Source organism: Anabrus simplex, chromosome 1 (genome assembly GCF_040414725.1).
Source record: "Anabrus simplex isolate iqAnaSimp1 chromosome 1, ASM4041472v1, whole genome shotgun sequence".
Taxonomy (NCBI): domain Eukaryota; kingdom Metazoa; phylum Arthropoda; class Insecta; order Orthoptera; family Tettigoniidae; genus Anabrus; species Anabrus simplex.
Window position 1 is genome coordinate 832,531,333 of NC_090265.1, and position 15,394 is coordinate 832,546,726.

The following is a 15,394-nucleotide window of genomic DNA, read 5'->3' on the forward strand; positions in this document are numbered from 1 at the left end:
GCATTCCTGTACCTCAGTACGGGTTCTTCGAATGTTCTTTTCTGACAATGGAAGAGGTTTTCATTATACTATAGGAATCATTACACAGATTCCATGATACTTAAGATTAAAAATATAAATGTTATTTGCTTTACGTCCCACTAAATATATTTATGGTTTTTGGAGACACCGAGGTGCCGGAACTTTGTCCCGCATGTGTTCTTTTTACGTTCCAGTAAATCTACCGACACGAGGTTGACGTATTTGAGCACCTTCAAATACCACCGGACTGAGCCAGGATCGAACCTGTCAAGTTGGAGTCAGAAAACCAGGTCGTCAACTGTCTGAGCCACTCAGCCCGATTGATTCTTAAGATTAACAATAATAATAAAAAATACCCAAATACATTCATTATAGACTGTTATGCATTTCAGCGGTCAGTCTGCAAATCTCTGTGAATTTACTAAACGCCCCCATAATCCTCTATTTGTAACTAGCTCTGTAGCCTCGTTTAGTTGCGTACCACTTATCTTTAAATCGTTAGAAACTTGATCTAGCATGGACTGTCGGATGGATGTTTTTCCACCATTAAAAACTGGACTACCTCTGCCAGAATTTGAACCTTTGACCTTGGGACCCGAAATTCGACAGTCTACCATTCAACCACAGAGGGAGCTGAGCTTTGTCCACATTTATTGTCGACCCCAAGTAATTAGTAAATGGCGAAGAAGAAGATGAAGAAAAATAAGTTGAGAATCGAGCATGTAGCCATCTTCGACAGTCAAACGCAGATCCTAACACTGTAATAACTAAATTCTAAAACTTACGTGGGTAGAGCCAGTTTCCGTCTGGAAGTTTAGCTCGAATTTCAATTTCACCATACTTGAAACTGAAGGACTGAGTACTTTTGATGCGAGCAGAGAGCACAGGTGGCAGGATGTTGAAGGCTGATGCGCTCTGCTGACACTCCTCTTGAGATTCACCCGTACACCTGAGAGAGAGAAAAACACTATTAGCTAACTGAAGTAAACAAGGAACAAGCTAAACATCTCGACCGTCTTCCAACATTGAATGAATCGTCGCATTGAGGCTGTGTAAACTCCAGCACAGAGCCGACTAAAATCCCGCACTGAGACGGTATAAACTCCAGCACACAGACATAGTAGACTCCTGCATAAGAAGTGAGTAAACACCAGCATCATGAGTTATCCACCGAATTCCATATTTCCTTCACCTTTGTAACATTTTCCTTCCCACTTTACCAGACTTAGGAATGACTTTGCTCAAAGTACATAAGTGTGATAAACGAATATTTGGTCAGTTACTTGAAATTCTTAGTCAAACGTACGAAATAATTTTTTTTTATTTTAAAAGGAAGCCCTTTTGTTGGAATCAAATCAATCTTGTTACGAGGGTGAGTCAATAAATAAGTCGCAAAACTGAATTGAGGCAAAAATAATCAAAGTAACTTTCTGACATTGATTTCACTTCTCCACATATTCACCCTGTACATTCAGTCACTTATCCCATCTCTTTACAAGTCCTTGAAAGCCAGCAGCAAAGAAGTCCTTTGGTTGCTGTTGCAGCCAACGTGTAACCTCATAGATTACGGCATCATCTGTATCAAAATGACGGCCACCCAACTGATCTTCTAGGAGCCCAAACAGATGAAAATCACTGGGGGCTAAGTCAGGACTGTACGGTGGACGTTCCAAGTGCTCCCCATCTCTGATGCTTTTCCTTCCATGGTTAAACTTCTGGGTCCAATTGAACACAGCTTTCCGTGAGAAACAGTTTTCAACTATAGACGGGATGCATTTCGCGATGTACCTCTTCTGTGGACAGTTCTTTGGCCCACAAAAAACGCACAACTGCACGCTGTTCTTCTCGTGTACAGTCATGCACGGTACTTCTTGCTGACTGCTTCAGATCTTCGAGTAGGTTTACACTTCAAAGGGCAATATAGTGCTTGCATCATACATCTTCATTATAGAATGGTACGCTTTTCAGCATTCAGTCTGCAAGCCTCTGTGATTTTACAAAACTCTTCCATACTTCTCTAACCAACTCTCCGGCCTCATTTAATTATATACCTCTTATCTTTAAATAATTAGAAACTGAATCTAATCATCGTTGTCTTGGTCTCCCTCTACTTCTCTTACCCTCCATTACCGAGTCCATTATTCTCCTAGGTAACCTATCCTCCTCCATTCGCCTCGCATGACCCCACCACCGAAGCCAGTTCATGCGTACAGCCTTATCAGTCTAGTTCATTCCTAACATAGCCTTTATCTCCTCAATTCGAGTATCCTCCTCCCATTATTCCCACCTGTTTGTACCTGCGATCATTCTCGATACTTTCGCGTCTGTTACTTCAAACGTGTGAATCTGAAAATGTTCGAATCACGACGATAAGTTTTAGGATACAATATACTGTATTAAAATAAAACATTTCAAAGGAAAGACCGAGACATTTCATACGATAGATTACATCCCTGGTATATTTTGAACCTTAAAGAACTCGTGCCGGACTTATTACGTTTGTGAATTTGTGCTACCTATAGTGAGCAACAAGGACTTACTACAAGGGAGTTTACTATCACTCGATGAAACTAACCAAGCGATATTTTATGGTCTTGAGTTTCTTATGAATTTTATACCCGAGTTTTTAACCGATCGTCCAACATTTAAAAAATCTCTCTGTTTCAGTATGGTATAAACTCAGAATGCTGTTTACTCCATTGGTGTTAAATAATAATGTTATTTGCTTTACGTCCCACTAACTACATTTTGAGGTCTTCGGGGACGCCGAGGTGCCGGAATTTAGTCCCGCAGGAGTTCTTTTACGTGCCAGTAAATCTACCGACATGGGGCTGTCGTATTTGAGCACCTTCAAATACCACCGGACTGAGCCAGGATCGAACCTGCCAAGTTGGGGTTAGAAGGCCAGCGCCTTAACCGTCTGAGCCACTCAGTCCAGCCATTGGTGTTAAATGAGCGATTCTACAGCCTCTCTGTGTATATGGTACTGTTAGCTAAAAGCTAAGAGAATGTGACTGTGAAATTTACTGCTTGTCGTGAAATATAAACTGGTGGTCTAGTAAATTATGTTTAGAAAATATTGTGTTTTTTTTATATATGAGACAATAAAGGAGTAGCATGGTAAGACATTTTCTCTATACCAAACAGTTTGAAAAGAACAGGATAAACATATTTTCCGTTTTAAGTCTGACAAACTACTTTTACGGATTTCGGACATACCGATGAGCCAGAAATGTGTCCTGCAGAATTCCTTTAACGTGATGGCGTATTGAGCTTGTTCATATATCGCCGGACTGAACTGGGATAGGACCTGCCAACTTGGGTACTCTGTTCGATGAATTATGGTATCTAGAAAATCGATATACATTGAGGGTTGGTTAAAAAACGTTCATCTAAGGAAAGAAGAGTAATCAGATGAGTTAGATTGTGTCAAAAAACGTTATTTATATTTTCCATCTGTGGCAATATCACATTATAATGAGAAACTATCTCGACCATGTTTCCAGACAGTAGTAATACTGTATTATGTAAACATAAAAGAATTTGTTATTTATTATGACTTGTGCCACGAAGTTCTGACGACAGACTGGAGATTAGCACATCCTCTTAGTGAAATTACAAGGAAATGTCTACTAAATAACATAAAGAGTATTCTGAAAATTTATGGGATATATTATTTTGAATAGCCCATGCAAAAATTAGCTATCTTGAAACTTTCGAATCCACACTTTTCGTTAAGTTCCATTACAATTATATTGAGAATTAGCTAATCCTCCCGTTAATGATGGAAAGGAATGGATTTCCACACAACAGAGCTGAATTGAATATACATTAACAGCAGGTCGTGTAGATGCTAAAGTGGAAAAATAGCAGTCTCATTGAAGACCGATGGATGGACTATTAACGCCGAACATAACACTCCCCATTGCCCCCATAAGTGTTTGTTTGATGAAAAATCATGAGTACCGTTTTGAAACATAATTCGTCTTTCACATTTGTGATCGCCACTTCACAGACTTCATGGTCCATGTACTATGCGACTTTGAACAAAGCTGGAAACCCGTGTCATTACCTGTTTCCGATAATTCACAGCTAATGACCTTATCAATATAGGCATTTAGTATCTTATATTTGAGCCGTAACGGCACATGCAAACCATGCATCTGCCACTCAACCGAGGACATAAAACAAAGAGTCTCTCCAAATATTTGTCCTTTGATTATTAAGTCAATTAGAGCTTTCAATTTCAAGTAATATAATGTGACGATCAGTGGGTGAATGGCCGTTTTAGACGGCATTTTCCCCCACATTTGGCACATTGTAATTGAAATTTTAATCAAAAGGTAATGATAGGAATATTTACGCATGTAACATATTGAGTTTATTCATGTGTATATCCAGATCCTCCGAAGAAACTGCTTGAAAAGTACAGTAAGCTCTCTCGTCCTGACTCCGGATATAGATGAAAGTATCTCTCAGCTCATTTCGTGAGTTCTTATACAGACTTCCAACTAGAATTCATCAGACAGTTGACGACATAAATGTCAATAATGTTATCAAAACATGGTAAGAATAGGGAGAGAAAGACGGTTTATTTACAGGACTCTTTCGTTCTTTTAAAAGCCCCGCTTTTCACACTTCTTCCACACCATCAATACGACGATATTGTCTGTTGTTGGCTTGTTATAGTCGCTCCAATGACAATAATGACAATATGGTTAATTTTCTTTCACCAGGCAAGTTGGCTGTGCGGTTAGGGGGGCGCGGCTGTGAGCTTGTATCCGGGAGATAGTGGGCTCGAATCCCACTGTCGGCAGCCCTGAAGATGGTTTTCCGTGGTTTCCCATTTTCACACTACGCACATACTGGAGCTGTACCTTAATTAAGGCCACGGCCGCTTCCTTCCCACTCCTAGGACTTTGCTATACCATCGTCGCCGTAAGACCTATCTGTGTCGGTGCGACGTAAAGCCACTTGCAAAATTAAATAATGATATTCTTTTTCAGGAATAAATTATATGTTTTCTTTTTTCAGGACGTTTCTAAATGTTATTTATTCTTAAATTAATTTCAAGAGACTGAATAACCTAACAGTTATACTTTTTATACACCACTTCAATAATTTTGTTATGTCATTGTCGCGAAACACTTCCTACATCAAAGTAACTTTGTGAATGCGGGTTATTGAGTGCAACGAAATTTTCGGTTTGCTATACACACTACAACATCTTGTTTAATCACAACAACTGGGCATAAAAAATTTCCTGCAACAGCCTTTGTGTTTCATTTTTTTAAGGTATGTCATATCGTGGGCTCCTCAAAGTACTTTACACCAGCACCCACACTTCCACAAAGGTATTAAGTTCCAAATTTCAATATACATTACATATGCACCCTTCGTAACAACTATATTTTCCCCACTTATTCTTATATTTCTATCGTTATGGAGATCGAGTTATTTATAATACATGTTTCACACTGACATTCACATAGTCCAAAAGAAACATATCACAAGACATCTCGTGCTGTTTACAGCCGACTGAGACAATTGTTGAATGAAACATGTTCGTCTCGTGGTAACTCACATTCGCATCACATTCTCGCGAATTACTTTCTAGAACAGTTCCCGTTTGATGCTACTGCATATCTCACACCTAAACGACTGCACGTCAACACCGTCCGTAATACATTGCTTGATGCTAGTACACATTTCACTTCTAAGCCGTCATGTCGATACTGGCCGCAATACATAGTTGTGATGCTACCGCGCATCTTCGTATTCCTATACTACCCATCATACATGTAGCTTCATGACGCTTACATCTATCGCCTGTAGTGTTCTTTATGTAAATATCGAAGCAATAATAATAATAATAATAATAATAATAATAATCCTCAAATATAATCCGTGAGTACATGTATTATTAAATACAGATAAATCCCGCTAAAACGGAAGTTCTGAATTGTACTAACAGAGGACAACACACTGAATTTTCATTATGAATTCTTAGCCCATCGCACCCTGTGAACATAAACAGGATCAGTCATCAATGATCAGCATTTAGAGCTGTCACCCAGGTGGCAGATTCCCCATCAATAATTCACCTAGCTTTTTCTTAAACATTTTCAAAGAACGTGGAAATTTACCGAACATTTCTCTTGAAAATGTAATCTGCTATAAATTAATATTTGCCCCAAATTGTCCTCTTGAATTCCAACTTTATCTTCATACTATCATCTTTCCTACTTTGAAAAGCTCCACTCAGGCTGTCGTCGTTCCACGCCAACTCTCCACTGACAGCTAGAAACATACCACCTAGTCGAACATCTCTTCTCCTTACTCCCAAGTCTTACTAGCCCAAAGTTTGCAACGTTTTCGTAACACTACTCTTTTGTCGGAAATCACCTAGAACAAAGCATGCTTCTTTCCTTTGAATTTTTTCCAGTTTTTGTATCAAGCACTCCTCGTGAGGGCCCCATACATTGGGGCAATACGAGTACCCTATCTATGGTCTTACGATAGACATATATACCCCTTCCCTTACACCCATACTGCAACCCCTAAATATTCGCATAACCATATGAAGAGATCTGTAACCTTTCTTAACAACCACATTAATACCACAATTAACACCTACGTACTTATAGTGTTCCCCATGGTGTACTATCACCACATCGACACAATAAATTCCTTCTTGGTGAAACTTACAACTTGACTTCTCAACCTATTTCCATTCATACCATTGTTTGCTGTCCGTCTCACAACATTGTTTAAGTCCCACTGCAGTCGCTCACAATCCTGCAACTCGTGTACTACAGTACTTTATACTGTGTAACATCGTTAGTAAATAGCCTCCTCTGTGATTCCACTTATTTACTCATATTGTTTATACATAAGGAAACATAAGGATGGTGCGGGGTCCTTATACACAGACAAGTGACGAAATATGATATCTACAGGCTAAACGGGAAATAAAAATAGAAACATCAATGGCGTATGGCTTTTAGTGCCAGGAGTGTCCGAGGACATGTTCGGCTCGCCAGGTGCGGGTGTTTTAATTTGATGCCCGTAGGCGACCTGCACGTCGTGATAAGAATGGAATGATGAAGACGACACATACACCCAATCCCCGTGCCAGCGAAATTAAGCAATGATGGTTAAAATTCCCGACCCTGCCGGGAATCGAACTCGGGACCCCTGTGACCAAAGGCCAGCACTCTGACCATTCAACCATGGAGCCGGACATCACTGAACAGAAAATAACTAACATACTTACAAAAGAGCTCCTGAATAATGAACGTCAAATCAGTTACTACAAGAGTATATGAGAAAAGTAGTAGAGGACTGCAGTGACTGAAGCTCGGTAAGAGGCAGAGCCAACAGAAACCTTACGTTCGCTGAAGATACTAGCGTCATAACTGCGGGTGTTAGGGAGATGGAAGTCATAATGAAGCAGCTGATGATAGCCAGCGTGGAGTATATAGTCTAGACCGAGTTGAGCCAAGCTTAGCCGAGTAGCCCAGAGACGAAGCGTTGGTCCGAGCCGAGCCCAGTGGGACCGATGCACTGTGCACAGGAACTCTGCGTCGCTGTTTGGACGCGTGAGATTTTGAGTGTTTGAGCGGCCCTGGTCTAGAGATCAGCCGCCAAAACAAATATTATGGTCGTAGAGAGGACAAACAGTCACTTGCAAAATATCAGAGAGGTAGTGGTTTTGAGGTAAGGAAGAATTCATCTTCTTAGGAACACTGATAACAAACTGCTCTGAAGAAATCAGGGAAAGATTAGCAACTAGAACAGAAACTGCCAAGATGGCTAAAATACTCTACCTGTTCAATTTCCTGATATTTATTATCGTCTTATATGCCGTGGATAAACGGACCATTAAGAAAGCAAATTGGAACAAAATCGAAGCTTTCGCAATGTGGGTATATCGCCTGATCGAACGAACGCGGAACTAACGCATATGTTCTGAACAATGAAAAAGATTCAATTGTAGGGTAGGCTCATTAGAAGATTCTTCGGACAGGTCTCACGAAGACACGATGCCATGCACAATATTATGGTGCAGAGGAAAATACAGTAGAAGTAAAGCAGTTCCGGCCTAGGTATTCCAGCAGGTAGATTGATAGTTGAAAACCATGCTTGTAATATCACCCGATGAGGCGATATAGCAGGTACGGAGCTGGAGAGAATGGCGTCTACTCTGCAGTAATATATGATATGACATACCACTACGATCTGGTCAAGGATGTATGGATTGAAGGGAAGGGGAGCTTGTGAAATGTCTGATTTATTTCAAGCGACCACACCGTAAAATCGAGAGCCAACGATCTGTTATCCACCAATGTGCATGGATAGTGGTGTACAAAGAAATTATTAATCTGTCAGTAACGAACCTACTCTCCAAAATCCTCATTTCCTTATTCACCATCATCATCGCCATATTCCCTGTAGATCGAAATAACATATGATACTTCGGTATTTCAAGTTATATTCTGATGGCACATTTATTTTAGGTCGCACCGATACAGATAGGTCATATGGTGACGTTGGGATAGAGAAGGAAGTGGTCGTGGCCTTAATTACGGTATAGCCCCAGCATTTGCCTTGTGAGAAAATGGGAAACAAAGGAAAACCATCTTCAGGGCTGCCGACAGTGGAGTTCGAACCCACCATATCCCGAATGAAAGCTCACAGCTGCGCACCTCTAACCACATGGCAAACTCTCTCGGTCATAACGTGTTATTATTAAAATTGTATTGGTATATTAATGTAAGAATATTTGAAGCTGCAATGTCTCATGTTAGACGTTAGTGATTTATTTTGTACAAGTAGTTTGGAAACACACAGCTATTTCTAGGTTTGGAAACAATATTATGTGCGCAGATTTATGTACACGACCCGGGAGAGAGGATTATCATGCTCTATCAAAATTCGACGAAGCAATTTTGGTGAACTCTGGCGCCCAATTTTCGGGGCATTTCAGCGAATAATTTTATTCATTCCACGGTTATTATATTTACCTTTATAATACAATATCCACACTGGCGGAAAGTAGAAACGCAACACAATGAGAGGAAACTGACTGGGGTTTGAAATTGAAAATACGCAATAGGCTTAAATATGAGTGCAATATATTTGCTTTCCAGAGCGTTCATAAACCGTAACAAACATTTTCAGAGTGTATACATCATATGTATCCGAGTATTCTGACGTAAAGGTGCTGAATGCACTGCTGCAGCACAGCATCCCGTGTGTGTTCAAGATACGTACCCAACTAAGCAATATTGATGATGATAATGATGATGATGATGATGATTATGCTTGTTTTTTAAAGGGGCCTAACATCTGAGATCATCGGCCCCAACATTCATTGCAGATATTTGGAGACAGCAGATGTATAGTTCCATTCAGTACCACGCATGCTCAATCAGGGAGAGATATGAGATATGATCATAATGAGGTAGGGAAAAGGTGAAACCCGGTGAGGGCACATAGCCTACTCCTGCCGAATAGAACTAAGAGGTCTGTTCGAAACCGAACCTCACCATCCGGCCGACGAACACTATCAACAGCGTCATATGTTAAAATATTTTGGAATGAGAAAATTTCCACCTTTACAATATTATAAATTGTTTATTCGATTAAGAATAACTATAAAGTTAATGGCACATGTTTCTTCTCCTATTTAGAGCTTCAGCCATAGAAATGTGAAACAAAATCAAGATACCGGTATACATTTTTTTAAACGGGTACAAGGACAGAACGCCCTTGCTGGCAGGACCTAGTATTTACAGTGCACTATGTCTTCTGGTATGGGCTAGAGCAATTTTGTTACTTTCATAGATCTGTCTCTGTCTCATCCTTGGCTTTGACAATATGAAAGTGACTGAGGTATGAGCGATGCTAGTAATGCCAATCATTATGCAGCCACTCCCTGCTATGAATGGTGTGAAAATGTTGCTCATAGGGTCAGTTGGTGTATGCATTTCAGTGGGCTTGACAGAATGATATGTAATAGCAACTCTGGCTCGGTGAGGAAAGCAACGGGAAACTACCTCACTCCTCATTTCCCTAGTACGCCTCTTCAGTTATGCCTAGGCCATCTATGACAGCTGATGGCAGAGCTGTTGAGGATCCCACCAGTGGCATCGCTGATGGACTGAACATACATACATACATACATACATACATTACATACATTACATACATTACATACATACATACATACATGCATACAAGGACAGAGTTAAACTGTTCTTTCCATGTAAACGTATCTTGATACGTACACTACTATCATTAAGGTAAAAGATTAGTCATTAAGACAGTCGAATGTGCTAGTATGGAGCATTATTAAATCTAAAGTAAACATGTTTTTAAGATGAAATTGAATCGTGACATTGGAATGCATTCTTTTACAAGTTATATTTTAAGTGTAAAACACGCCCTTCCTGACGGCAACTCTATACGGTATGGAGCGATGTGATCACTATTGCGTGTTTCTGTCGTAGTTGGTAGTGTGATGTATTGTATGAATATGAAGAGGAAATTGTTGGGACAAACACAAATACGCAACCGAGCTGGGTAGCTCAGGCGGTAGAGCGCTGGTCTTTTGGCTGGCTCGATCCCGTTTCAGTCCGGTGGTATTTGAAGGTGCTCAAATACATCAGTCTTGTGTCGGAAGATTTACTAGCATGTTAAGGAACTCCTGTGGGACAACATTCCGGCACCTCATCGTCTCCGAAAACCGTAAAAGTCCACTGGCAAGAAGAATTAATCAGACGCGATTAAAATCCCCGACCCAGCCGGGAATCAAACCCGGGGTCGTCTAAAATGAACGCATCAACTCTGACCACCCAGCCAAGGAGTCGGACCTCCAACAATGCTTATTGACTACCTTTATAAATTAAATTCACGTTTTACTTCTACATAATAAAAATTATAATCGTATTTGACTAAGCAAAATATTCAATGTCACATAATGACCTCAGAAACCAACGATTGTCTGTCTGTCTGTCTGTCTGTCTGTCTGTCTGTCTGTCTGTCTGTCTGTCCATCCGTCTGTCTCAAATAAAAACAAGCTGAAGCAGTGCTGCACCGGCTAGGGCCCCGCGGTTGCCAACTATGCTCCCAGTTGGGAGACCATGGAGGTCCTCCTGCCAGTCACCTCCTGGGATAGGCAGAGGTAGTGGTGGTGATTATTGTTTTAAGAGGAAGTGCACCTGGGCAATTTTCCTCTATTCATTAGTCAGAGGGAGAAAGGAAGAGGTTTGACACTTTGAAAAATCAAGGTATCGGCAAATGAAAGAAAAGAGCTACGAAGAGCATGGAAATGAAAGGCTCCCTTTGAAAGCAAAATAAGAGTAGTGGGATAAATCATTTTTATTTACTTTATTTCATCCGCTTACCTTCCAGGGTTAGTTTCTCCCGGATTCAGCGACGGATCCTACCTCTACCGCCTCAAGGGCAGTGTTCTGGAGCGTGAGACTTTGAGTGAGTGATACAAGTAGGGATGAGGACCAATACCTCACCCAGATGGCATTTGCCAGGAGAAGAAGAAGAAAATTACCGAAACCGCTTCGAGGTTGGCTGAAGTGGGAATCTAAACCCCTCTACTCAATTGACCTCCCGACAGTCCTCGTACCACTTTTCAAATTTCGTGACAAAACCGGGAATCGAACTCGGGCCTCCGGGGTGACATCTAATCACACTAACCACTACATCACAGAGGCGGACAATATTAGAATTGTATTTCAAACATTATTTGAATTAAATCTTCTTTTCTCCTTTAACATATCGAAGGTTTCTGGGGACGCAAGGATAGTAAAGGGTTGGGATTGCGAAGGTAGCAACTATGGTCTTAATTAACGTACAGCCCAGCATTTTCTTTATGCGGAAATGGAAAACCACGGAAAACCATCTTCAGGGTTGCCGAAGGTGGGATTCGAACCCACCATCTACCGAACTCATTTACAGACCTGTTTGTGTGAAAATTGTAATTGCACGAAAAAGGGAGTCCTAGTTTACAGTTTGCACATGCTGTGGGTCCGGTAGGTAAACAGTTTTCTTCAGCAAATCTTCTTCTCATATTTACAGGAGCTTAGATAATATCATTAAATCTAAGCGTCTCAAATACTCAATTTTGATACACTTAACCTACCACCATTCCTTATTTAGGAAGCAAATTGAAGCTAATATCATTGTGCTATCTCTTTCGAACTCAAGCTGGCACAAATTTTATCTTGCATTTCGGTTTGACTGCACTCTCAATTATTGTTATATTTAGCAAGCAATGTGTCATTTATTGGAAAATTAATCTATGTTTATGAAAAATTACATATAATCGTTCTCCAACCATTCATCACTGATCTGCACTTATTGCTGTATCCCAGGTGGCGGATTCCCTATCAGTATTTTACTTACGTTTTTCTTGAAATGATGTCGGAGAAGTTGGAAATATTTCTAAACACCTTCCTAATTACTCTTCCTATAGACGAACATTTTACCCAAATTGTCCTCTTGAATTCCAAATCTTCATATTATGATCCAAGTATTTAATGACAGGTCATGTCTGTTTCCTAGCTTATCATGAAGATGGTTACTTAGAATTCCACGCAATGCAAGAGAGATTTTCGCAATGGATAATCACGTCTCAATCGTTTGAATTCAACGTAAAACTGTAGGTCTGGAGAGATTTTGGAAGTCAAGAAGAACTACCGTATTAGTTGTTCCTCAGAAATTCCCGGAGATACCTAATCAAATGTGAACGTCCTACAATTGCTTCCTTGCGTTATTTAGGTGGAAAAGGAGGTGAATTTTGGACTTTATTATTGTCCAAATTGATAACAGTATAGAGCAATTCCATGTGTGACTGACTGGTATTTGCAATACTCTTCAGCAAATAAAAATCTATATAAACGTTGTGGTGGGTGTAAATTGAAAATTCTAATAACGCAATAGGATAAAGGAACGCTGATAACTGCAATGGCATATAAAACATGGTTTAAAAATAAAAATCATACTAAATACTTGGTTCCAAAGTTTCCGTGACTGACATAAATGTCAACTCTCTATTCGCGTGAGCATGTTTCTTTGCATATTTCTCTGAACGTTTACTTTGAATACTGTTTTCTAAACTATTGTTTGGAGAGCAAAGCTCAAGGTGCACCTTCATAAAAGAACTTATCTGAAACTCAATTTATAAGGACAATAATGTGATACGTTGAAAGATTGCACTAGGCAGCGTTCTTCGCAGCAGTGTGAGTGACATGTACGCGGATGTTGCGTTATGTGTTCCGTTACCATGCACAGATATGTAAACATGTGGTGTGCGAATGACTGATCTCGTTATGTGACTGACTGATATCTCTGAAATTTTACATTTCATACTGAGTTAATTTACTGATTATAATTCTGTATTCACATGATTTTACTCTCAGACAATTTTACAGGCATAGGTTTATTACAAAAAACGTAACCAATACACTGTGAATAATATAAATGCAGGTTTCTCACTTTAAATAACAAAAACGAAAATATAATGAGTGAATAAAATAACATTTTTAACATCAACACATAATGTAGTTGACAGTCAGTCGAGCATGATGCTGTGTTTTATATGTAGTTTGTAATTTACGTCATAACCTTCTTCAATATCTGTGCATGGTAACGGAACACATAACGCAACATCCGCGCACATGTCACTCACACTGCTGCGAAGAACGCTGCCTAGTGCAATCTTTCAACGTATCACATTATTGTCCGATAGTTCTTGTTTTAATTGCGAAACTTGTGAATCCTTCTCACCGACTGTTCACACGAATGATTTGCATATTGCAAAATGTTTTTTCTCATGCTTCCTTCTGTAATAAAGAGATTTTAAACTATACAATCATAATCCTTGAACAAAAAAAAAAAACAACGGTAATATCACTTTGGCAATTTATGCCTCGGTATGACATTCTTGTGTAATCATTCTATACCTTATGAAATCAGTCGTACAGAGTATAACGAAGTAATTGAGAATCATATCTTTTTGGGGCACGCCGTAGAAATTACGGGACCATGATGTAAGGAGGCCAAAAAGCTTTATTGACATGAATGTCAATGAATGTCATCTGAAAATTTGCCTTACGGAAGTGTAACCCTAGCAAAAGTGCAGGGGGTGATGTAAGATATGGATGGCCAAACAGTGTTACCTAGCAACCGTGCAGGCTATGTCTTATGGCTAGTATGTATGTTCAGTCTGTCAGCGATTCCCCTGGTGGGATACTCAACAGCACTGCCACCAGCTGTCATAGATGGCCTAGGCATCATTGAAGAGGCGTACTAGGGAAATGAGTGAGGTAGTTTCCCGTTGCTTTCCTCGCCGAGCCAGAGCTGCTATTACATATCAATCTGCCAAGCCCACTGAAATGCATACACCAACCGACCCTATGAGCAACATTTTCACACCATTCATAGCAGGGACTGGCTGCATAAGGATTGGCATTACTAGCATCGCTCATACCTCAGTCACTTCATATTGTCAAAGCCAAGGATAAGACTGAGACAGATCAGTGAAAGCAACAAAATTTCTCTAGCCTATACCAGAAGACATAGTGCACTGTAAACACTAGGTCCTGCCAACAAAGGCATTTATGGCTAGTGGTCATGTGAAATTAGCAGCCGTTAATGGATGGCCAGGACCGAGAGACATATTTATGATCATTTGATTTTCGCAAAGTAAAAAAGGGTTTTTAGGTTTAAACACATGGGTGACGGGCCCCGAGAAATCTCGGTTTTATTCACGACATTGTTTTCGGTCTTCCTGTGACATCTCTTGACCATGTATTGAACTATTTCGAACTTGCACATTGAGTATAATAAGTCGTAGATGTATATCTGCCACTTATCTTTTATTCACGGCCTCTTTTATTCTTTGATTTAGTTTCGAAACGTCGACTTTCTTTCTGCCGGTTCAGTCAATGACAAGATGGAGCGCCCGCGGAATACGGTGTTACCTGACGACGATAAGAATTATATGCCGACGATCGTTCAAATGGATATAGTGATAATGAATTAATGGAAACTGAATGTGAGAGTGATAGTGGAAGTGATATTCAAGCCTCTACACGCCGTAATTTACCTAGTGTGCTTATTTATTCAAGTGACTCTGACGACGACAACGATGTAAACATTAATGATGTGTTGTTGAATTAACACGCATTTGCTTGCTTATCTTAGATATGTTGAAGTACTACTAGGGGCATTGATGAGTACTCATACCAACTTTAAACATAAAATCTTGACTGGTTTAATATTTATGTACATTTTATAATCAAGTGCACCCTAGTATGCTTAGTAGAAAAATGTCCGGTCCACAGGGTAT

The 15,394-nt window shown here is 39.9% G+C and overlaps 1 protein-coding gene across 1 annotated transcript in view; it reads right to left on the minus strand.

Moving 5' to 3' along the window:
* The window catches only part of LOC136873944 (beta-1,3-glucan-binding protein), a 243,305-nt gene that overhangs the window by 85,961 nt on the left and 141,950 nt on the right, over positions 1-15,394 (minus strand). Inside the window, exon 5 of the mRNA XM_067147324.2 lies at positions 807-970. Coding sequence (XP_067003425.2) covers positions 807-970 — 164 coding nt within the window. The remainder of the gene's footprint in view (positions 1-806; positions 971-15,394) is intronic.